Genomic DNA, 25295 nt, shown 5'->3' on the forward strand with positions numbered 1-25295 from the left:
CCTAGTCATATCTTTCCCTCGATCTTTTCTTTCACTATTAGTTGAGCATATTGGTACTTATTACTTCTCAGTACTAAATTCTGACATGATAATCTAACTGGAAGGATAATCATCATCATCAATGGCTCGACAACTCTTTTTGGGTCTAGCCGTAGCCTGTTCCAAGATTTTTCTCCATTCTGATCTGTTTCTTACTTTTTTTCTCGAATTCCGTATTTTTAAGGTCCTTATAATATTTTCTATTTGTACTATGTACCTCAGGTTCGGTCTTGTCCTTGTTCTTTTCCTACTGGTACCTACTTTTATGCTTATTTTGTTTGGTTTGAAGAATATTATTGATATTTATGCAGATTAGTGGGTGTATATACGTATGTTTGTATTATTATACACTACCAGTTTACCATATATGGGAAATTTAATACCGGGTCGTTTTTTAGAGTACATTTTAATTTAACGTGACTATCGCTGACGTCATTTACTTAATACTAAACAGCTGATTTGTTATGATTATCTATTATATGACAGAAACAGAAACGTGCTATGGACAAAAACTAGAAACAGAAACTGAGCGCCTTTCCTAATATTCTAATTTAAACTGAATAGATTTTAAAAAATGAGACAAAAGGGCATTTAAATAGAATTACATCAGTTTATTATAGAAATATGAACACCAGTAAAGTAGTAGAATGTTTAATTTGTGGAAAAACTTTCAGCAGTTCTTCAAACGTGAGGAAACATGTCAAGAAATTGCATCCAGATAGAGTTCTGGAAGAATCATATGATCATATTATGAACACCAGTAAAGTAGTAAAATGTTCTATTTGTAAAAAAACTTTCAGCACTTCTTCAAATTTGAAAAAACATGCCAAGAAATTTCATCCAGATACAGTTTTAGTAGAATCATATTATAAAAACAGTAAACACTTTAATTTTACATGTGAATGCGGAAGAAACTTCAACCATATTCGTCACTTAAAATCCCACAGAAGAAAGGTCCATTTAGATGAGCAGAATAACATTTTGCAGAGAAAATGTCCATTGTGTGATTTTTCAGCAAGAGAGAAAAGTTCAATGTTAGAACACTTCCAGAAAGAACACAATATTTGTGTAGATTCTAAAGAATACACATTTTCCAATATTCAACAATTTGAAAAATGGAAAACTGACTTAGAAACTAAGAGTTGTAGTCGATATATCAAAAAGGCAAAAAGTGTTGTGTCCAACAGTAGTTACTATTGTTGTCACCGTTCTGGGAACTACACACCTAAGGACGATAGAGTCAGGCGCTTAAAAGGACAAGGATCCAATAAAATAAATGCTTATTGTCCAGCAAGTATAAGACTAATTAAAAACATTAGTGGAAGCTGCACAGTTACGTTGATTGATACACACGTAGGACATGACTTCGATTTGGAGCATCTTCAACTTACGGATTTAGAAAGAAAAGATCTGGCCGTTAAAATTGCTTCTGGGATGAACTTTGATGAAATTATACAACAAATTAAGAAATCAGCTGATCCGGATAGTAATAAACGGTTACATCTTGTAACAAAAAGAGATCTAAGGAATATTGAAGCATGCTTTAATCGGCATTCTGGAGCAATTACAAAAAGTAAAAAGGATATAAATAAATTTAAAGGAGAAGAACAAATATGTCTTGATCTGGAAGGTAACAAATTTAATGTGTATACCATTACTTTGAAATTTTTCTTTCACGTTACATATTTATTGAAATATTTAAAGTCCAACTTTTTGAGCATAGAAATAACACTATAATAAAAGATATTGTAGAAGAAAAACTACGCATTTAAATACTGGTGCATGAGAGATTAAATATAAGGTGAGTCGGGGTAAAATCGCACCAAAAAATGTAAACATGAAATTTGTCTGACAATTGTAAAATGAAAATTAGGCATAGAATTATAATAATATGCATACTCTACTTTCAAGACATACTCTATTCATCTACAAGGTTAGATTTATAGTTAACAAAACCGTATTACTGAAATATTAAAAATAATAATATATAGTCAGTGTCCGATCTTATACCTACTTATGGGGCAAGACCGAACAAGAGGTCAAAATTGTACAGAACATTCATTTGTCCTAATAAGGTGGAAGTTCGAATTCCGGTCTTCCCCAATGAGAAAATAAATTGTCTGTGCAAACAATGGCAGTAATTTAGTATTTTATTTAAGTCAGTATATAACAAGAAATAATGTAATGCTTATGAACAAAACTGGACATAAAGGAAAGTCCCATTATAACTAAATGTGTGCTTAAGTAACTACAAAATAAAAAGTAATTTCTGGTGAAACTTAAAAAATACAACATTAATAATTTTAGCACAAGTTCATGCCAGAAAATTCAATATTGAAAGTCATATATGAGCCTCGACGATCTTTCTCAGGTTCTGGTAAAATCATTACAATTGTATCTTTCGTTACAGTATCTTCGTCGGGTTGCTCGGGCCAAAAAAACTGGGCACTGTTATGCTTATGTTTTAAGCATTTTACCAGGTATTCATCATTCAATGTGTTCACCTCGAATAAGGATTTATTTTCTGTGGGGCAAGACCGAATAGCTAAATTTAGTTAAAAAACACACTAAATCTAAGAATATTCACTTCCTAAAATAAGTGTAAGTAAGCACGCTCCAACTTTGGTACCATCCAACTAATCCGTAAAGCAAGCGAAAGCACTACCGGTGACGTGATTTTAAGAAGTAATCCGAGTTACAGCGACTGTGGACGGTCTTCCCCCAGATTCGATCTTACCCCGACTCACCTTACTCATTTTTTCTTAAAATACAATAGTTTGGATGTAATTGACATTATTTAACAGTGCTTGTTTTAAAGGTCTTTTCAAGCACTAAAAAAAGTGTTTCTAGCATGATAACCCTAAAATCGTCCATCTACCTATTATTTTAAGTCGAATACACCGATTTGAGCATCTCTTTTCACCTACCATATCTCTTTTTTTTATTATAAGTAGAAGATTTAAGAAGAAATGAATCTCTTTGATTTTTCATAAGCTACCAAGTTGTTTTATATAGTTTTTTCATTGGATGCCCAATTTTTAAGGTATTCACAAAAAACTGTCCGTAAAGGTGTCATTTTTCAATGAAAGTGGCAAATTTTCAACCACGAATAACTCAAAAAGTATTGAGTTTTCAAAAAAAGAATGTGTGTGTGTACTATGTACGCACGTAAGAAGATATTCTTCTATTATATAATAGGTAATTTAAACGAAGTAAATATACTTAAAAGGTTATTTGTATTTTATTTAAAAATCAAACTAACTTTCTTATTACTTTTATTAATCACTTTCAAAAAATTTTTATTAAAACAACCAAAAATAAAAAAAAATATAAATCACCCGGGAATTGAACCCGCGACCTTCCAATCTCAGTGCTAACGCATTTCTAACTACTCCATCGAGGCTCTAGAAATAGATATGTAAGTTTCGGATATAATTACACAACACGGCAACATATAGTGTAAAAATGTAATGCTTACATAATATTTTATTAATCCAAATACACAAGAATTATAATAAATAATACATTTTCTAAAACCACTAATATATTCTTTTAATGACTTATTTGCACGGTTACAGATACATACATACCTATCTTGAAAGATTAGCAATGAATTACATACTGTCAGTGTGCGCAGGCGCGCGGTAAATGTACAATTTTACCCTCAATCGATTCGCCGCTAAAGAAGAATATCTTCAAAAAATTATAGAACAGTTTTTGCTTAGAATTAGGTTCTCTAGCACTTTCTGCATCCCCGAGAGGGGTGGGGACTAAGATAAAAGCGCCATAGTATATAGGGTAGACTTTGTTTCTTGAGCTATTCCCTACTTACTTTGAAAATACCAACAAATACCCTCATTGACTGCACTATACCTAGAATGTACCGGGTGTCCCAATAAGAATGGCTCTCGGCCATATCTCAGGAACCGTTTTTAGTACATACAGCTTTGAGAAAAAAATATTTATAACAAAAATTTCCTCGGGAAAAGCCTAGAAATTATTTTTATAATTCTAGGTCCACCGCTAGAGGGCGTAATTGAATATCAAAAATTAAAAAATCAAAATTTTACAAAATTTGCCTAATGAAAGGGCACTAAAAATCCAATCCTCGTATTCTTCATAAAATTCTGCACATATTTGATTTCACAAGTTTAAGTCTACCTTTGTAAATAAAAAGGTGGGGGTGAGTGGGAACCTTCTTATGAAAAAATGGCTGTAAGTCGGGTTCTGCTAAATCGAATTTTGCATACTTGGTCTTGTTAAAAACAGCTCTTTTTCGTCAATGTAAGTGTCTTATTTTCGAAATAGCCTAGTAAGTAATATGCAAGCTAGGAGGCATTATTTAATTATTTTCGGAAATGTAGTTTTCTTTGGAGAATATTAAATACAAGTATGCATTTTTAATCCTGCATTACAAAATTAGACCAAATTGGCAACATAATACCGAAAACCGCATGTCGATACCTTTTTTCTGCCTCGAGATATCTTAAGAAACGTGTAAATTTTAAACAATTGTTAATGTCACCGGTAAACCAAGTTAAGGAAAAGTAGTGTGCTATGGAAAAAACAGAGAAACCTTTTCCAGATGCAAACGTTTATAATTAATTAAAACAACAATAAAACAAACAACACTATAAAATATAACACAGAAATAAAAGCAACTACTTACTTAGTGACGACCTAAATGTTCAAATTGTTGCCCATCATTTTCGATGCAAGCATTTACTCTTTCAAGAGTAGATTGAACAGCAGTCTCAATTTCTGCTTTCGCAATACTTTGAATGGCGTTTCGTATTCTCTATATTCTAGATCATGTTTACTCGAGTAGTGTTGTAAACAGTTAAATCTGTTGTTATTCAATCTACTCTTCAAAGAATAAACGCTTGCATCGAAAATGATTGGCAACAATTTGAACATTTAGGCAGTCACTAAGACAAGTAAGTAATTGCTTTTATTTCTTTGTTATATTTTATAGTGTTGTTAGTCTTATTTTTGTTTTAATTAATTATATACGTTTACATCTGGAAAATGTTTATTTGTTTTTTCCATAGCACACTACGTTTCCTTAATCTCGTTTACCGGTGACAGTAAGCGCTTGTTCACAATGGACGTAACCATAAGATGAACGTAAACCGTTATCATTTCGTAAACCGTAATTTGTACATAATTTTATGCAGCGTTCACAATAGACTTAAATTTTACGTAAAGACACGCTGTCTTTACGTAAAATTTAAGTCTATTGTGAACGCTGCATAAAATTATGTACAAATTATGGTTTACGAAATTATAACGGTTTACGTTCATCTTATGGTTACGTCCATTGTGAACAAGCAGTAACAGTTATGTTTAAAATTTACACATTTCTTAAGATATCTCGAGATAGAAAAAAGGTATCGGCATGAGGTTTACGGTATTATGTTGCTAATTTCGTCTAATTTTGTAATACACGATTAAAATGCATACTTGTATTTAATATTTTTCAAAGAAAACTAGATTTCTGAAAATAATTAAATAACGCCTCCTAGCTTGCATATTACTTATTAGGCTATTTCGAAAATAAGACAATTACATTGACGAAAAAGAGCTGTTTTCAACAAGACCAAGTATGCAAAATTCGATTTAGCAGAACCGGACTTACAGCCATTTTTTCATAAGAAGGTTCCCACTCAACCCCACCTCTTATTTGCAAAGTAGACTTAAACTTGTGAAATCAAATATGCGCAGAATTTTATGAAGAATACGATGATTGGATTTCGAGTGCCCTTTCATTAGGTAAATTTTGTAAAATTTTGATTTTTTAATTTTTGATATTCAATTACTGCCTCTAGCGGTGGACCTACAATTATGAAAATAATTTCCAGGCTTTTCCCGAGGTAACTTTTGTTATAAATATTTTTTTCTCAAAGCTGTACTCTAAACGGTTCCTAAGATATGGCCGAGAGCCATTCTTATTGGGACACCCGGTACACTACATAATGCTGAGTGCAAATATCATTCAAACTGTTGTGCTTTTATATTTTCTAATAAATTTTCTCTTCATATTTCGTGGCTTGATATTTTCCTCTCTAGCTTCAGTTTTGATTCACACTGGTTGCTTGGTTAGCAAAGACATTGTACTGATACATCTTTCTGGCTTATAGGCTGTGCTAAGTTATTCCTTAATATTTCTAAATTAGCAAATTTGTTTCTAAGTCAGCTGAATGAACCGAGTCCAGTATTTTTTTTATAATCCAACTGGAGCATAATATCTTCTTCGATTTGATTATTTGAAGGGCACTTTTAGTCTTTTTATTCTGTCTTTATCTGTAAATTAATTCAGAAGCATTATTGTACCATGTTTCTGAGCTGTGAACTAATTAGTATTTTTTTTATTTTAGCAACAGAAATAGATACTGTAGAACTTGGAAACGGCAAAACCAATGAGAATCTGGAGGAAACTAAAAAACGGATTTTAAAAGACTTTTCTGACCATCTTCATAAAGTAAATTCTACAGAAGAACTAGAAAGTTTAGAATTTGTGTTAAAATCGCATTATAATTCTCTAGTTTCTATTAAATAATAAAGTATATTGCTTACACATTGTATTTTATTTACAAAAATGTAACACATCCAACGCCTGATCTTAATAAGGTATTAATTCATGTCTATGGGAAGCACAGACATCTAGAACTGGAGCTGGAGCAATATGCAAACCACCATGAAAGTCATGAACTATTTAAAAAAGTTAAAGCCCCACCTTCAAGCCATTCAAGACCAGAATGGAGAAGTAAAAACCGACATACAGAGAGCATTGCAGAGACCTGGAAAGATTACTGCTCAGAATTATACAAAGACTCAAAAAAAAAATAGATAGAAGATCGAAGCCTTCGAAAGGTGGGTCTACAGAAGCATTGTACCTACACATGTCCTGGACAGAGCAACCAGCCTTTGGTTCTGTGTTCAGAAACCTTTGAAGATAAAAGCAGTCTTAATAATAATAAAAAATGCTTTTGATCTGGTTTCTTATAGCAAATATAGCTTTTGAACAAGAAGAGTGAAAGAGGACGGCCCGAAAATTCATAAAACTAGATTATAATATGTCATGGGAAACTGCACAGAGAGAAATATAAACCAACTTATAACATCTATTTTCACATAGAAAATTGGAGAACCGTATAATTAACTTCATTAATAAATATGTATTTAAATCTCTATTGTTGAGAAATTGTAGACAATGGAGTTTTCATTAAAATATCTGAAGAACACAAGATAGAGATAAGAAAATAAAATATACAGGCCAAATAATTGTATACAGGCAATGGGAATGTTATAAAGCGAAAAGAAATAAATAAAATTAAATACTCCAAAAGTTTTAATTAGAAACGTAATAATTTCCCTAATTATAAAATATAAATTGTGTTGTGTCTGGAAAAAGAATTATTGCTTTGTTTTCGACTTTCGATATTAATATGAGTAATTTTTATTAAATTTTTGTAAAACAAAAATAAGTACGGTCCTTGTATTTTTTTGTATATTCTGACGTCAGAACAATGTCAGATAAAATTATTTACGTTCCGTTGGGCGAATCAAAATACGTATTATGACATAAAAACTTCACTTGTCAGTTGAATATTTGACATTTGAGTTTTGAGTAATCAACAGCTGACACCCCCAAAATGTTTTTGTGAAGGATAAAAGTTGTGTTTTCTATATAATTAATGCGGTTTTTGCTTTTTTCTAGATATTGTTTATAAGTGTTTTTGTTTCAATACCCCGTAACTTAAACGAACTCTTTATGCCGAAGCTGCAGGCGTTTTACTTTAAAATATCAAATTGTGTAAAGAAAGTCTAGCAATATGATGCCTGTAAAGGATAATCAAGATGTGGCTTGCTTCTTTTGCACAAAACACACAACGTGGAAGGGAAAGTAAGTCTCGAAATACCACAATACAGATACAAAAATCGTTACACCTATTTGTTATTTCAGATACAAAAGAATTTTTTCTGTGGGCACACAAGGGATTACAACTTACAATCCTAACAATTTGGAAATCACAAACAGATGGGCCTACAGCGATTTCATATCTATCACTCCCTTGAGGGGTGGAAATCACAATGAATTTCAGATTACTATGAAGAAAGAGAAGAAGGTTGATAAAATGACATTTTCTTCTGATCTTAGAACATTCATCCTAACAGAAGCTCTCAAGTTTAGAACTCACTTTTCTGAAAAACCCAAGGAAATACTGGTAAGGTTTTTGTGCTTTCCTTATTTACATGCTTTCGTGCAGTTTTTTTTTAGAAACATTAACAAGTTTATTGAAATTTTGTACTGGGACTCAAATTTTAAGATGGTTTTCTTTTATGATAGCTTTTGACATGTATGTGTATTAAGTATTCTCTCTCTCCTATGGCGTTACAGCCCAAGTCAGTCTCTGGCCTCTCCAGCATCCTCTTCCGCATCTCTATCCCTAGCTACTCTCCTCCAGTTATCCACCTTCAATATCTCTTTAGTATCGGTTCTTACTTCGTCTATCCATCTCTTTCTTGGTCTTCCTACTGACATGCTGACATCCCGCCATAGTCCACTAAATGTTCTGTCATTATCCATTCTTATAAGGTGACCTGCCCAGAGTAATCATTGTATTTTTGCTGAATTTGCTATAGAGAGTTCTTTGGAATATTGATAGAACTCATGGTTGAACCTTATTCTCCACATACCACTGTTTCAGATGGGTCTCAATATCCTCCTTTCAAAAGTATTGATAAGTTTATTGCCTTTTCTATCATGATCTATGTTTCTATGCCATATGTTGCTATTGGTTGTATGATAGTTTTACAGTCTGAAAAATGAAAGAATACCCATCAACAATCACATCAATCACTTATTTTGTATTTGCTGTCTTTTTCTGTAAATAACAAACGTTTGTTACAGAAAAAGATAGCAACTACAAAATAAGTGATTGATGTGATCGTTCATGGGCATTCTTTCATTTTTCTGACTGTATATACTTTGAACTTTACTACTAACTACCCTATGGATGTTTTTGGATACAAATACCTGTGACAGATAGAAGTAAGGTTTGTTAGGCAGCATTATGTTTCTGTATTTCCTCCTCCTCATGATCATACTGATATCTGTATGCCCAGGTATGTGAGTTGTTTTACTAACTCAATATTAACGTCATCTTTTGCTAAATTCTGCAAGTTTCGTTGATTCCTTGCTGTATTAGGGCTTTGTATTAGTACTAGTATTAAGAAAATCATATATATTCAGGTGTATATAATGGTTGAGACAATAAAATAAAAGGAAGATAATGGGGTTTCCCAAAAACCATCTAAAACAGTCTCTCATTAGGAGTATTCGCATTCTGATCTTGTTATGTGTGTTTTTTAGAGATACCAAGCTTACAAACATCACTGGTCTGATATAAGATTGCCAATTATACTAGAAGTCACATCATACTCTTTAGATCAACTGGATCCTACTAGTAATACAGTCCTTGCCAGTTACAATTTCAAAGATTTTGAGGGAATATGTACAGTTTCAGATTATCCTGGTAAGTTTATTTTAACTGTTTATAAAAAACAAATTACAAATTGCTAAAAAATTCCAATTTTTTTAAAACATGTAAGGAATAATCAATATTATTATTGTTGTTTAACCTACTACATATTGTATAATATGTAATGAAATAAGACAGATATAAATATTACATAAATATACAACTTTTTATTGAACATCAAAAAAGGAAGTGGAAGATAACATTTTATTGTTTTGTCTGTGGTCTGGGTTATTTTTCTGCCATATCATCTTACACTGACCTAGCTGGTGGCATGTTTTTTTATCAACATAATTTCTTATTTTGCCTATATCAGATTACAGTTCATGAGAATATGTAACATTGCCAACCAGTGTTGGGTATTGTAAAGAGGTATTTTATTAATAAATATTCAATGTATATTATTAAATAAAGTCAAATAAGTCAAAGACATTAGGTAATTCAATTTAATTGGATTTTAACAAATAAATTAAACAAAACAGAATTAATTAAGCTATAAATCTTATTTTGCATTTTAAGTTATTTCTGTCATGGTACAAGCTTAACTAGGTGTAATTTCAAAATATTTTTCGCTCTGATACTCTGGTAAGAAGCTAGTTTACATCAGTTCACTGGTATTATAATATGTGACATTCCTTGAATGTCCTTGGTCGTCTTTTTGTCATTGATTTGTTTTTAACCCTTTAAATCATATGATGCCTATAATTAAATCGTTTTTTGTTGAAAGGGGGTAAGCACCACTTAACTTTTCCAGTTATAGGTAGTTAAAAACCCTACTATCTATATGCATGTCATTTGGTGTTTTGTTTGTTTAGCAGTATAAACTTTATCCATGCAGTACATCAGTGCTTACTTCCTTTTAACACCAAATGCTGCAGATAAAGAAAGAGAGAGGGGTTTTTACTGTAACTCAAAAAGTAGAAAATGGCTCTCACCCCATTTCAACAATAATTAATTCAATTATTGAACTTTAATTTAAATAATTTACTTCGGATACAACGAATCCTTTACCTGGCTATTCTTTTATTATTTTTACATCTATTTCTTTATTTACTACATATTTTGCATTTTGAGAAATGTGAATCTATTTCCTTGTACCATTTGTCCATTTGATTTATATTTCTTAATAAATTTAAAAAAGTATATTGATAGTTTTCCACGTTTAGACATGTTGGAGTCAAACTGTCACAGGAGAATTTTTTAAAATTCTCCGGTCATAGTGGCAGTTGTCAAACTCCTCCAATACGTCTAAAGGTGGGAAACTATCAATATATGCAAATTTATAGGTTTCTATTGATAATTTTTCAACTCACTACCTACTAGTTTCATCCCTTTTTATTTTACAACATATTATGTTTTCTATCTTTTGTGATATTTTGCCGGTTATTAGTGCACTCATCACTGTATAGTTCTTGTGTATATTATTTTACTTGTCAAATTGTACACATTAATTTTTATATGCTATTATTTTGTAAAGAATATATTTTCTTTGTTTTTTCTATGATAAAACAAATTTTGAGTGTATAAAATAACTAACATTTTTAAATTAATTTCATGTTAATGTCATATTTATTATATTTTGTTACAAAATATGTATCACACTAATTTTCTATTGAATTTATTTTAATTTTCAAATTAATTTTTTTTAATTGAAACTAATAATGTTTTTATAAAATTTTATAATTTATTATATATAAAGTAGTTTTATGCATAGTACATTAAGGAATAGTATTTTTTTAAATTAAATATGGTCTGTATTCAATAAGACTCACCATTGGTGCACCACATGCCTCTCCCCTAACTGTACCCCAAATTTGCCTTGAAATCAAAGTAGGTTCTCCATACAAATCTTTCTAAAAATGCCTTCTTTGTGAAGTGGATATTGTTTAGGTAAATGCGGTTTATCAATCTAGTCGATCAGTTTCATATCGAAAACTTATCGGTATCATGTGGGAGGACGAAACATTTTTTAAACACTTTTTAAATGGCAAACAATAGCTAAATGCAATTGTTCTTTCATATTATTTGCTTAGATACTTATAAACGTCAATATTGTTTATAAAGCACTAAAAAGACATGGTTTTTTTGTATTTGTTGTTTGTTATTTGATTCCTGTATGTCTACAATCGGTTGACGATTACTTCACTTTTTTCTTGTATTGAATTGTTTACAATGGTTTTAAAAAGTTGAAAGATTAGCTTTACATGAAATATATATTAAAATTAATTATTTGAGAGTAGATATTATACAGGGTGATGTGACTTTGGTGACATTTAAGAGCTTTTTAATTTTTTTTAATTTATTTGAAAATATTTTGAAATTATATTCAATTTTAGAGTAATTTAACACGTTACCTGCGAGAACAGTTTTTAAATAACTTCCTATTTGATGGAACGAGGTCTTAAAGACCTCGTCATAAAAGTTCTTATTTGGCAGATAAAAAAAATGTTTAAAACATCCCCACCTGCTAAGGCTGTAAAATGTTTATTTTTGAACCATTGTTAAGGTTATTGGTACCGTTTAAATCCATATAGAGTACTCTAGTCGAATTATTGTAAAAAAATGTATGAGGTTGATTTGACCCCTTACTGTCATAAAGTATGACTTTTATCCGTTTGACAACTACGAGGTCTAATAAGCCTCGTGTTTTCACGGCTTTCCTCGTATGTCCAGAAGTCCCCCCCCACCATATGGTAAGATCGGAAAAACGTAGCATTTAACCCATTCACGGACACGACTGCATATGCAGACAGTAATTTCCCTTGGTAAGTGTCTGCATATGCAGTCGTGCTCGCGAAAGGGTTAACTAGACGTAGTTTTAGGGGAAGAGATAAATCGTCGAACCTCATACGGCCATATTTGAAGCCTTATAAAAATTGATTCCACCATATACGAAGAAATTTGGCGGGGCCAAATAGACCTAGTCCCGCAGGTAACGTGTTGGAGGAATGTAAATCTTTTTATAGACATAGATTGTGTGTAGACGTTCAATTTCAATTCTAGTATTTATCTAGGTTTTCCCTCGTGATTTACTATGGAATCTCTAACGTGAGAATTTTACTGTCACCGTGCCATGTGGTTGTCTTTTTAAAGACAGATCACATGCTATGATTTTTTTTGTGGCGGATATTCTTTAGTTGGGGTTGATTTCATGTAATCGAATTCATGTAGTCGTCCCAGGAACGCAACTCATAAATATTGGCAATATCGTTTTAAAACATAAGTTGAAGCCATCGAGCATATTGATTAAATCAGATCTTACTCAAATGCAACGAAATCATCTCAAGAAATTATATGAAGAACTTGATAGGCGTAGAAGAAATGGTGAATCAAACTTGGCAATACGATACAAGAATGGTAACCCGTTTATTTCAAAGGTAAAAGAACAAAACCACCAGAATCCAAAAAACTCCCAAATGCGAACATAAATATGAATAGTCTATCACTTTACTACCAAAATGTGCGTGGTCTGCGTACGAAGCTAAAGGACATATATTTGACATCCTGTTCAGCTACATATGACGTTATTTTCCTAACAGAGAGTTGGCTTGGTCCTGAAATTAAAAGTAATGAAGTTTTCTGTGATTTATATACCGTATACCGTCGGGACCGTGATCATATTTCCAGCGAGAAATGAAGAGGAGGTGGAGTGTTAATTGCAGTTAGAAGTGATATCAGTTCTTGTCTAGTGGAAATTGCCAGTTCAAATGTAGAACAGGTTTTTGCTGGAATTACTATTAATTGCATTAAATATGTTTTTGGCTGTGTCTACATTCCGCCCAGATCTAGATTGGATGTTTATTCCAATCACATTGATACTGTAAAACTAATTATGAATAAGTATAAAGATTCTAAACTAGTATTATTTGGGGATTATAATCTACCAAACCTGATATGGGGCGGTGAGACGACTGCTAAAAATATAGGCAATGATACTGAAATTTTGTTTTGTGACGAGTTCAATTTTTTAGGATTAGGTCAATATAATTATTTTAAAAACCAGTATGACTCAATTCTTGATCTGTGTTTCTCTGATACTTATTTAAATCTAAAAAAAGCGGAAGCTTTAATGGCGTGTGACAGGTATCATCCCTCACTTGAAGCATTAATATTATTTGATAATCAATATATCAGTTTGGAAACTAATATTTATTATAACTTTCACAAGGCGGATTATGGCGCCTTGAATAATTATTTGCTTCAGATCAATTGGATTGAGTTGTACTGTTTAGAGGATGTAAATGACATTTTAGATGCTTTTTATTCCATTATTTGGAACGCAATTGAACTTTTTGTATCAAAGATATCTGTAAAAAGATCGAATTTTCCTGTTTGGTTCTCATCTGAACTCAAGAGTTAAGTCATTGCCAAAAAGATTGCGCATAAAAAATATAAAACTACAAATAAGTATCACCACTATATTGAATTTAAAAATTTGAGAGATGAATGCTCATCACTCACTGAGCAGTCTTACAATGCTTACGTTTCAAAGATGGAAGTGAGAATAAATGAGAACGCTGGTGAATTTTGGAAGTTCATCAAAAATAAAACCAACGGTCATGGTGCTCTCCCTGGCTCTATGTTTCTAGGTGAGGAAAGTGAGAATGACAAACAAAAAATAACAGAGTTGTTTGCGAAACATTTTGGTACTGTATACAGCACTTTTAATGGTAAATCTCTGGATAACCTGGAGAGTAATGAAATTTTCTCACAACAGCTGGAGGTGGAAATTAGTAACCTCGAAGTCACTTTTGACAATTTACTGAATGTGTTGTTGTCATTAAATGTCAATAAAGGGGCTGGCCCTGATTTGATACCGAATTTGTTCCTAAGTGAAAGTGCAGTGTCCTTGTGTGAACCATTAGTATATGTTCTTAATAAATCTCTCCAGACGGGAATTTTCCCGAACAGATGGAAACATTCCTTTGTGTGTCCTATTTTCAAGGCAGGAGATCATAGTGATATCAAAAATTATCGGCCTGTTTGTATTCAGTCAGCCGTATCTTAAGTATTTGAAAAAATGGTTTTGCCAAGTTTGAATAATTGTTTTAGGAACATTATTACGGACAACCAACATGGATTTGTAGGCGGACGTTCTACTCTCACTAACCTCTTTTTGTATATCGATAGTATAGGTACAGCAATGGATGAGGGTTACGAGGTGCACTCTATATACACCGATTTCAGTAAGGCCTTTGACCTACTAGATCATAATGTCTTAATTACAAAGCTGAGAAATTTTGGTATCACTGGTTCTTTATTAGCTTGGTTTACTTCGTATTTGCAAGGAAGAACATTGCAAGTAAGATCAGCAGGATGTGTTTCTAATGGATTTGAAGCCGTGTCAGGGGTTCCGCAGGGTTCCCATTTGGGTCCTAAGCTTTTTCTGTTGTTGGTAAATGATATTGGTATGAACTTTAAATCTGAATATCTGATATTTGCAGACGACTTAAAGATATTTAAATGCATTAGGTCAGAATCTGATTGTGAGGGTTTGCAGAGAGACTTGGATTCTTTAGTACATTGGTGCCAGGAAAATAATTTTAGATTAAATGCTTCGAAATGCTCATATATTATTTTTTCACGTAATAAGACCACCAGTGATTTTAAATACAAGATAGGAGATGTGGATTTATCTAGGGTTCAGGTAATTAAGGATTTAGGTGTCTTACTGGATAGTAAGTTAAGTTTCGTGGATCATTATGATGCCATTATTGCGCGTGCTAATCGGACATTAGGGTTAGTCATCAGAATGTCATATGATTTTAATAATTTGTTTGTATTGTGAGATTGTTTTTGAGTTATGTTCGTTCATTACTAGAGTATTGTTCAGTGATTTTGAGTCTAAGTTATGAGAATCACAAATATCGAATTGAATCGATTCAAAATAAATTCGTTAGATATCTGCGGTATAGATTAGGTACTAGAGGAATGCAATTGAATTCCAGTCAGGTCATGCAGATGTTTCATTTGCACCGTCTAGAGGATCGGAGGCGATACTTTGACCTTAAGAGGATCGGTACGTATTTTCGGCTGCAATGCTATTCAAATGGGGATTCATTTTTTTCGAATCCTGAGAAAACTAATAAGTATTTTTGAAAAATGTAAACGCAGAATGAAAGATCACGTTATTAGCGAGGGCCGAAAGTCCCTGAGAACTTCTATAATGTTTATTTTAATAAGTTACAGGGGTGAAAAACTAAGAGAAAATTTAGTGTGATTTTTAATTTCAAATATATCATTCAAAATAAACTTTTTATTTATTCTAAGGGACTTTTGGCCCTTGGTAATAATTTAGTCTTTCGTTCTGCGTTTAAATTTTTCAAAAATATTTATTGGTTTTTTCAGGATTCGAAAAAAATAAACACAATGCCGTGGTAATATTTTCCAAATCTAACTTTGTCTTACAATGCACTCAGCCGAATATAATATTGTCAGCATATATTGTCAGTCAGACACTGACAATCAGTGAGAATTTTAAATATTTGACATTGCATCGGGAATATGTTGAGTTATTGATTAAATATTATTGATATATAATGTATTTGATAAATAATGGATTTAAGACGTGAACTTAATAAAAAGTTATTTATTGTGTATTATTTGTGGAAGATCCAAGCAGAGAATACATCAGGATAATATATTCTGTGATCCAAGTACCTATTTTGTTGTTAAAGATGTTCAAAATTGTAAGCGTTCCATAACAATATATTATTAAAAAATTACTTTAACACTTTTTCTCTTTTTTCGATTGAGTATTAGTCTTTGTTGTACAAATAAATTATTACAATCACTGAATACATAGTTAGTGAAAAAATTATCACATTTATTAACTGAATTAATAATTTGCAATTATAAAAATAACAGTTATCCAAGAACATTCAAAACCCATCTCTTTAAATTAATGATGACATTTTCAAGTAGAATGACATTCTAGTAATGTTTACATATCCATACCAGTGTGAATTTTACTACACGTGATTTGCCGTGTAAAGACAGAAAAAGTAGGGATACACGTAAAATATTTGCGAATTATGTACCCATAGCCTTAATTTCGTATTTAAGGTGTTAAATGGTATTATTGTTGCACCTAGCATTCTGGGTCGAATAGATTTTTATGTTCCAGCTAGGAATTTGAGAAGATGTCCCTTGCTATCCTCTAGATCAGCGATTCTCAATCTGTGGTACATGTACCACTGGTGGTACATTTCATTATTTGCGGTGGTACACAAAACACAAAAAAAAATTAAAATAGTAGTACTTAGTAAGTCTTCATAATACACTACAAAAATACAGGGTGTAACAAAAATACAGGTCATAAATTAAATCACATATTCTGGGACCAAAAATAGTTCGATTGAACCTAACTTACCTTAGTACAAATGGGCACATAAAAAAAAGTTACAGCCTTTTGAAGTTACAAAATAAAAATTGATTTTTTCCAATATATCGAAAACTATAATTAATAACTAATAATATACACACACCGGCAAAATTAGCCGAACATGTTAAAAATGGGACATGTTTAATGTCTCGTATTTCATAAACCAGTGGTCCGATTTGAGTGATTTTTTTAGTATGTTATAGCCTTATTATTTAATAATATCGGTGTGATAATATTGTTGCTAGACAGGTAAATGTCATTTTATACCGGGTGTAACAAACATACTGTGTTTTTTTCTTAAAGTTCGGAACACCCTGTGGAATATTCCAGCATATATAAAATATTAAAATTAAAACTCGATTGTAGAATTATGCTTTCTTAACATTTTCTTTTTTGATTCATTTGCTTATGTTAGAAAATAAAAAAGTTATGTGCTTTACCAACTAGCCATGTTTTTTATCAATAAATCCTCATAGTAGGGGAGAAAAGTATGCTAAATTTGCAATTACTCGAGCGTTCTTGGGACCTGGAGTGGATTGTGAAGAGTGGGTGCTACAACCAAAAAAAGTTAAGTTAAGTTTTCCGTAAAGTGTGGGACTCTCCATTTTTCAATTTAATTTTCCATTTCCACCAATCGTTTTTTCCGATTATAGCGCCATTTATCCATAATAGGAAAAAATGTTGCGAATAAAAGTTGCTTATTTTTACGTCAAGGATCCAAACCTGCAATAAAAATTGGGGGCTCCTATTTAATATTTTAATGTAACCCCCCACCCCACTTCCGTGTGGGGTCGTGTTTGGTGCCATTCGGTAGATTTTTGAAAAATATTGAATAGGTGTATTTTGCAGTTTTCGATCTGATGTTCATTTCGCAAAATATCGCAGGGTTCGTATTTGTAATTTTTAATTTACCCCCCACCCCTCTCCGTGGGGTGTCACGAGGTGGGGTGGGGGATTTAATTTAAAATCTTAAATAGGAGCCCCCAATTTTTATTGCAGATTTGGATTCTTTACGTAAAAATAAGCAACTTTTATTCGACATATTTTTTCGAATTATGGATAGATAGCGCTATAATCGGAGAAAAATGATTGTTTCAAATGGAAAATTAAATTAAAAAATGAGAAGTCCCCCACTTTATGGAAAACTTAACTTAACCTTTTTCTGATTTTAGCACATACTCTTCACAATCCAATAGGTCCCCATAACGCTCGAGTAACTGCAAATTTAGTATATTTTCCTCCCCTACTATGAGGATTTATTGATGAAAAACATGGATAGTTGTTAACGCACATAACTTTGTTATTATCTCACATAAGTAAACGAATCGAAAAGGAAAATATTAAGCAAGCCTAAGTCTACAATCTAGTATTAATTCTAATATTTTACATATGCTAGAATATTCCACAGGGTGTTCCAAACTTTAAGAAAAAAACACAGTATGATTGGTACACCCGGTATAAAATGGTATTTAACTGTCTAGCAACAATATTATTACAACAATATTCTTCAATAATAAGGCTATAACATACTAAAAGAATCATTCAAATCGGACTACTGGTTTATGAAATACGAGACATCAAACATGTCCCATTTTTAACGTGTTCGGCTAATTTTTATATAATAACCCCCCCCCCCAAACTTTTGTGTACGTTCCAATTAAATTATCATTGTGGCACCATTAGTCACAATGTATTTAAAACTTTTTGGCCTCTTAGTAATTTTTCGAAAAGCTAGTTTTTCGAGATATTTTGAAATTTGTCAAATCCACCACATATTTGTATACTGTTAAGTACGATTATTATATAGAGACCCGATAATAATATGAAAATTTATTTATAAATTACAGATTGAGGTATATTTTTAACCATATTAAAAAAGAAGCCACATCTCCATAAAAGGTGCCTTATCGGAAAAATAATAAGGGGCAAAAAAGTTTTAAAAACACTGTGTTCAACTAATGGTACCGCAATAATAGTTTTTAATTGGAACCTACACAAACATTTGGGGGGTTGAAAGGCACAAAACCTCCATAAAATTGTTATGTAAACATATTAAAAAAGAAGCCGCATCTCGATTTAAACTGTTTTATCGAAAAAATATTAAGAGGAAAAAAGTTTCAAAAACATTGTTTAACCAACGGTACCACAATAATAATTTATTTGGAACGTACATAAAAGTTTGGGGGGGTTTGAGGGAACAAAACCCCAATAAAATTTTTATGGGTGCACAAATTTCACTATAATTTCCTATAATTGCCACATGTCCATTTTCTCCATTAGTTTTCGATATATCGGAAAAAAATCTATTTTCATTTTGTAACTTCAGAGGGCTGTAACTTTTTTTGTGTGCATATTTGTACTAGGGTAAGTTAGGTGAAATCGAACTATTTTTGGTTCCAGAATATGTGGTATCCTATATATGTGGTACCAAAAATAATAAAAAGAACTGTAGGTGGTACATGACTCAAAAAGTTTGAGAACCGCTGCTCTAGATCGTGCAATACACGTCATGCAGAAAATATGCCTTTAAATAGAATTGTTTCTAGTGTAAATGAGTTTCCAAATATAGACTTTATGGGAGTCACACTAAATGCTTTTAAAAGGACTATTTCACGTGAATTATTTTAATTTGATTTTAATTTTTTGATGTCGTTAGTTTAATTGTAAGTAATGTAAGTTAACTTGTGTTCAATGTTTAATTTTGACTTTTAATTTTAATTGTAAAATGGAGTTTTCCGTCAATAAATATTAATATGTTTGAATTGCCGATATTAATGTCAGATTAAATAAATTTAGAAGAATTTTTTACTAAGCAACAACATTTTTGTTTAATTCATTAATATTTTTTGTATTTTGACAACGGCATCCGATTTGGACGTCGCGCGTCGAAACGATAATAAAATCATTTTTTTTTAGTAAAATTGTGGCTTATTTCCCATTAAAAATAGTTAATTACAAAAATGCCACAAGAAAATAGCTTCACAACAACTTCAATTCTAAAATTAAAATTTTTGGTAGTTCTTTTTCTATCCATTTATTTCATTTAGGGTTTCATTTAATATTTCATTTAATCTTTCAGCTTGTCCTTCTGTGAGCTAGAAATTTATTTTTATTGAATAAAAAAAGTATAGTTATTCTTTCCCTTATATGTTTTACTGTATGAGGTCTACCTCTTCCACTCTTCATTTATTTACTAGTAAACTCTTGTGCGCTGCTGAATCCAAACCTGTCGCTCGAAATAAAAGTTTTATAAATCTTATAAAAATTGATCTTTGGAAAAATTGGAAAGTTGGTATTAAAATGACTAAACCCACGACCATATTCCATATTTGACTTCTCTATTTTTGGAAGCATACACTATTAACAAGCTTGTAATAAAATTTAATTCAAATTTCCTTTTCAGGAGGATTTGTGATAGTTTGCGGAGGATTTGGTCGTTTGCATTTATTTCAATCGTCACATTATGAAAGTATCAAAAGTAAAATTTTGGAATCTGCAACAGCCAATTTAGGAATAAATATCAAACTGTTAAGTAAGCCAATATCTTTAGAGGATTTTCAAGTTCAACGATTTGGAAAGTACAGGTAAGACTTTTGATTAAGCTTATACCACTATTGACTTTTATTATAAACAAAATTTGGGACAGTTGATTGATTTTCGATATGTATCCAACTAGTCACACTATTTTACTAACAATATTTGAATAAAAATGAATAATTGCAAAGTTAAATAATTTATTTTGAAATTTTCGGTTTTTTATTATTTTAAATGAAAGTACATAACATCAAGAATACTAACTGAAAATTTCAGAGTGATCGGAGCAAAATTACGGGAAATACACATGTTTAATATCCCTACCTTCAACTCACTTTGCAGCAACTTGGCGCCAGCGCGCTTGAGCGTAGTGAGAAAAATTCAACAGCTGTTTCCCTTTTATTTTGTAAATTACTCCGCGATTGCCTAATCCACCAATCAGAAATGATAACACCTGGGCCAGAAATGATAAAGAATAATCTGAAGCTTTTGGCAAATATCTGAAAAAAGGCTGCATGCCCTTTCCTTCAGAATTATCTGCTGAAGAAGAACACGAAATTACCGACTATCTAAATGTATCCTTCCAAATGGACCTGCCTCATTAGCCCGATCAAGGAACACAAAACTTTACAAAAACCTCAAAAAAATTAAAGGAAGGATGAAAATTTGGGAATAGGTAGTTGAAATTGTCTATTATTATATAAGAAAAAGTGTACAATTCTAAACCGTCTCCATTTTACAAAAATAGGGAAATACGGGTTGGTTTTTCATTAAAATTGCTGTATTTTAAAAACAATGAAATAATAAAAAAAATGTAACAGTGAAAAATAAAATAGTCATTAGAGAGATTCAACCTTAAAGATTGGTCTTAAAAATTTTTTTAGATCTCCATTATTTTATGAGATATAGCCCATTTAATAAGGATTGAAAACCAAAAATTTTTAAAACGGTCTTATTCGGTTAGTTTTGTATCAGTTAATCTGAAAATTGGTGAACACACTCTTTACAGATCTAATAAGGGCTTGAGGTTAAGATTTTCCAAAAAATTTCAAAAAAAATTTACGGCCAGTGGAAAAATTTTGGAAATTTTATTTTGAATTTTTGGAAAAAGAACTGAAAACTTTGGTTTTTCTTGTAAGTATGTACTTACCTGAACGAATTACATGCGCGTGCACGTATCCTATATTATTTTCTTTTTGAATTAAGTTACTAATTTGAAAAACTATAATTTTAAAGTACATACTTGTATTTTTAAGTTAATTATTTCAATATAAACATATGAAATGAAAATATATCAAAATTTCTCAAAAAAATATTTCTTTTACTAAATATTTATTAGGTTTTCTAAAGTTAATTTAAAAATTAAATTAACTTAATTAAAAATAAATGTACTCTATTAAGAGGCTACAGCGCGTCATCAATATTTTTTTCGATAGTTCTCCGAACTTTCAACATTGCGGCAACAGTGTGTCGGCAGTACTACAGTGTCACTGACACTATACACTATACTATCAGAAACAAAGGCACAGTAATGTGATAACAATAATTATTATACTCATAGGCGCTCTAAATGTTGCCATGTCAGTCAAATTCGATTTCTTGTTATAGATAATCGTTTTTTAGTAATTCCATTGTGACACAAAATCTAGACATGGGATAAAAAAGTTTATTTGGAGAAACTGTATTTTTTTGTTCTTCTTAAAGCGGCACAGACTCGTTTTTTATACTTAATTTAATTTTAGAGTAATTTCTACATACTAACATGTTTCTTAAATTGGGCTCTGTACCACAATTCTTTACTATATTGCGAATATGTGTGCCAGATGTCTCGACAGAATATTCAAAATTAAAGTTGCAATCTTGGAACGCGTTTTTCGCGCGCTGATGTTGCCTCCTAAGTTATAAAGGATCAAATGAGTATGAAGTACTAAAATGATAAAAGGTGCAATGAAAAATCGTTTATTGTATATCGAACTGGATCGTCACTGTTTACATTTAATTAATTAATCTAAATTATTCAAAGTTCATTTTCATCTTCGTCTGATGTAAAATTTGTGTCTGAATCAACTTCATTTATAATAGAACCAACTGTAAAATCATAATATTGGGTCTCTTGGCAGCTACGATCTAAACTATTATCATCTTAATCATCAGAAACTATAATGTCTTCCTTTTTATGATTTGTATAATTACCAGTTTGACAACTTCCGCATGCAGCATGAAAACGTTACTCCTCTTTTTAATACAAATTTTTGTCTACATTTTAATTTCATCACAGTCCAAAAGCATTTTGTGTCTATCATCTTTTCTTTCTAAACACTTTTTAATGTTTCAATTCCACGTTTGACAATTACAATTTTTTCGTTATTACATTCTAAATGTTTTTCACAAATAAAACAAGAATTATTATTATTTGTTTCACAGTTCGCACTCATTGTAAATATTTACACAATTATTTTATAACAAACAGATCACTTTTATTGATAATAAGTTATAAATTCAAAAACTTTGACAGCCGAAAACGATAACAAAACATTGCAGCGTGAACATTGCTCCAATTTTTTAGGTTATGTTCGTCTAAAGTGGTTAGGAAGCGCGCCGTTTTCTCTTTTAAGCAACTTTTTCACATGTGTTTACGTGCCCCATATATTTTTACCTTTGCAATAGGCCTGTTGTATATATATATGTAATATGTTATTCAAGCCTTTTTTAATATGTTCCCATATTTTCATTTAAAAAAAGGCTTTCATAAAAGAATGGCATCGATTTTATTAAAACATGACATTTTTTTGTAGTTGTTTATAATAAGTGAGCCTTATTTAAAAAGTATTCTATGCATAAGAAAATTAGATACCGTTTTCGAAAGAGTACATTTTCAAGTACCTACAAGCATATTTTTAAAGTTTTTTATGAATTTTCAACAAAGATATTATTGATTGAAATCTTGAAAATTGACTTAAAATAAAAATCAAAAAAATATCCATTTTTTATCGCCATACAAATTTTTATCCTTTAAAGTAACGTTGTGCTATTTTAAATCTAAATGTTAATTAGCCATCTTAAAACGTAAATCTAAAAGGAATTTTAATTTAAATGATTATGTAAATTTTTGTGACAAAAAATATGTGTTGCTATCAAAACTTGTATTAGTATATTTTAAAACATATTTTTCTAAATTAAATAATTTTTAATTCACAATGAAAATATATTCACGTTAAAATTGATATTTTTCTAAAAGTATTAGGTTTTATTCGTACATGTTAATGTTTGATAAATGCCCAAAATTATCGATATAAAAGTTAGTTAATTTTAAAATGTGACATTTTTGTTGCGCGCGCAATTCAAATAAGCGCCCCTGTTAAGTACTTTAAAAAGGGCTATAGGTTAGAAACGAATCAAGATGCAAACAAAGTTTTTAGTCAAAATGTTAGAATAAAAGTACCTTGATGATTTTTAAACAAAATGTTTTGTTATTATTGCCTTATTTTCCGAAATACAGCACTTTTAATGAAAAACCAACCCTTCTTTCCCTATTTTTGTAAAACGGAGGGGGTGTAGAATTGTAAACTTTTTTTATAAAATAATAGACAATTTCAACTACCTGTTCCCAAATTTTCATCCTTCCTTTATTTTTTTTTGAGGTCAGATTGTTCTTTGATCGGGCTACATAACAAGTTCACTATTCGAGAAGTCAAACAAACAATAATTAAGGAAGAAATTAACATAAAAAGCTCCTGGTTTCGATTTGGTATCTGGAAAAATTCTTCAAGAACTATCCGAAAAGTGCTATAGACTGTAGACTATAGATTACTTACATTTTTGATTCTATACTACGACTAAATTATTTCCCTAGCATCTGGAAAGTTGCCCAGATCGTTATGATAGCCAAGCCCGGGAAGAAAACAGAAGAGTTGTCTTCCTACAGACCGATAAGTCTACTGCCAATTCTTTCCAAGGTTTTTGAGAAGCTATATGTTAAAAGGCTAAAAACTATAATAGACGAAAAGAAGATAATTCCAGATCACCAATTCGGATTCCGCAATAAACACGGGACAATAGAACAAGTTCATAGAGTGGTAAACCAAATCAATAAGGACCTGAATAGTAAAAGATATTGTTCAGCAGCTTTCCTCGATATATCTCAGGCTTTCGACAAGGTGTGGCATGAAGGATTGCAAGTTAAACTAAAGAACCTACTGCCCCATCTCCACTTTCAACTTCTAAAATCATACCTGACAGATAGGCACTTCCAAATAAAACATGGAAGTGAATATACAGAGCTGCATCCAATACATTCAGGAGTTCCACAAGGTAGCGTACTTGGACCGATTCTGTACTTATTGTATACTGCAGACGTGCCATCAACACGACTTACCACTGTTGCAACATTTGCCGATGATACAGCCATTTTGGCGTCCCACACTGACCCAACATCAGCCTCTAGGAACCTGCAAACTAGTCTAAACAAGGTCCAAAACTGTCTAAAAAGATGGCGTATTAAAGCAAATGGATTGATGTTTACCCTCCGCTGAGAAACGTGCCCACCTGTTCAATTTATTGATTGTCAACTTTCACAATCTGATAGCGCCAAATACCTCGAAATGCACCTGGATCGACGACTGACCTTGGACAAAACACACATATTGGACACATATTCACTAAGCACAAGCAACTTGGCCTCAAATTAAGAAACATGTATTGGCTCATCGGTCGCAGATCAAAACTCTCCATAGACAATAAAATATTATTATACAAAACAATCTTAAAACCTGTGTGGACCTACGGCATCCAGCTGT

The 25295-nt window shown here is 31.5% G+C and overlaps 2 protein-coding genes across 2 annotated transcripts in view; both read left to right on the forward strand.

Annotated features, from left to right (window-relative positions):
- The first annotated feature begins 503 nt into the window (after nt 1-503).
- Nucleotides 504-6616, forward strand: LOC126879952 (zinc finger protein 596-like). Its single transcript, XM_050643349.1, has 2 exons — nt 504-1669; nt 6417-6616. The coding sequence occupies exons 1-2, from the start codon at nt 664-666 to the stop codon at nt 6596-6598; spliced, it is 1188 nt and encodes a 395-aa protein (XP_050499306.1). The 5' UTR covers nt 504-663; the 3' UTR covers nt 6599-6616.
- Nucleotides 6617-7658: 1042 nt separating this feature from the next.
- LOC126879950 (dnaJ homolog subfamily C member 13) overlaps nt 7659-25295 on the forward strand; it is a 91934-nt gene continuing 74297 nt past the window's right edge. Inside the window, exons 1-4 of the mRNA XM_050643342.1 lie at nt 7659-7945; nt 8006-8267; nt 9416-9578; nt 20369-20549. Of these exons, the coding sequence (XP_050499299.1) occupies nt 7875-7945; nt 8006-8267; nt 9416-9578; nt 20369-20549 (677 nt within the window). The 5' untranslated portion in view covers nt 7659-7874. The remainder of the gene's footprint in view (nt 7946-8005; nt 8268-9415; nt 9579-20368; nt 20550-25295) is intronic.

This window comes from Diabrotica virgifera, chromosome 2, assembly GCF_917563875.1.
Source record: "Diabrotica virgifera virgifera chromosome 2, PGI_DIABVI_V3a".
In the NCBI taxonomy this organism is placed as follows: Eukaryota; Metazoa; Arthropoda; class Insecta; order Coleoptera; family Chrysomelidae; genus Diabrotica; species Diabrotica virgifera.

Bases quoted from the DNA above. Each gene is read 5' to 3' on its own strand.
- LOC126879952 (XM_050643349.1), top strand. From the start codon at position 664: ATGAACACCAGTAAAGTAGTAGAATGTTTAATTTGTGGAAAAACTTTC. The intron at 1,670-6,416 runs GTAACAAATTTA...TTTTTATTTTAG, and splicing joins AATATGTCTTGATCTGGAAG to CAACAGAAATAGATACTGTA.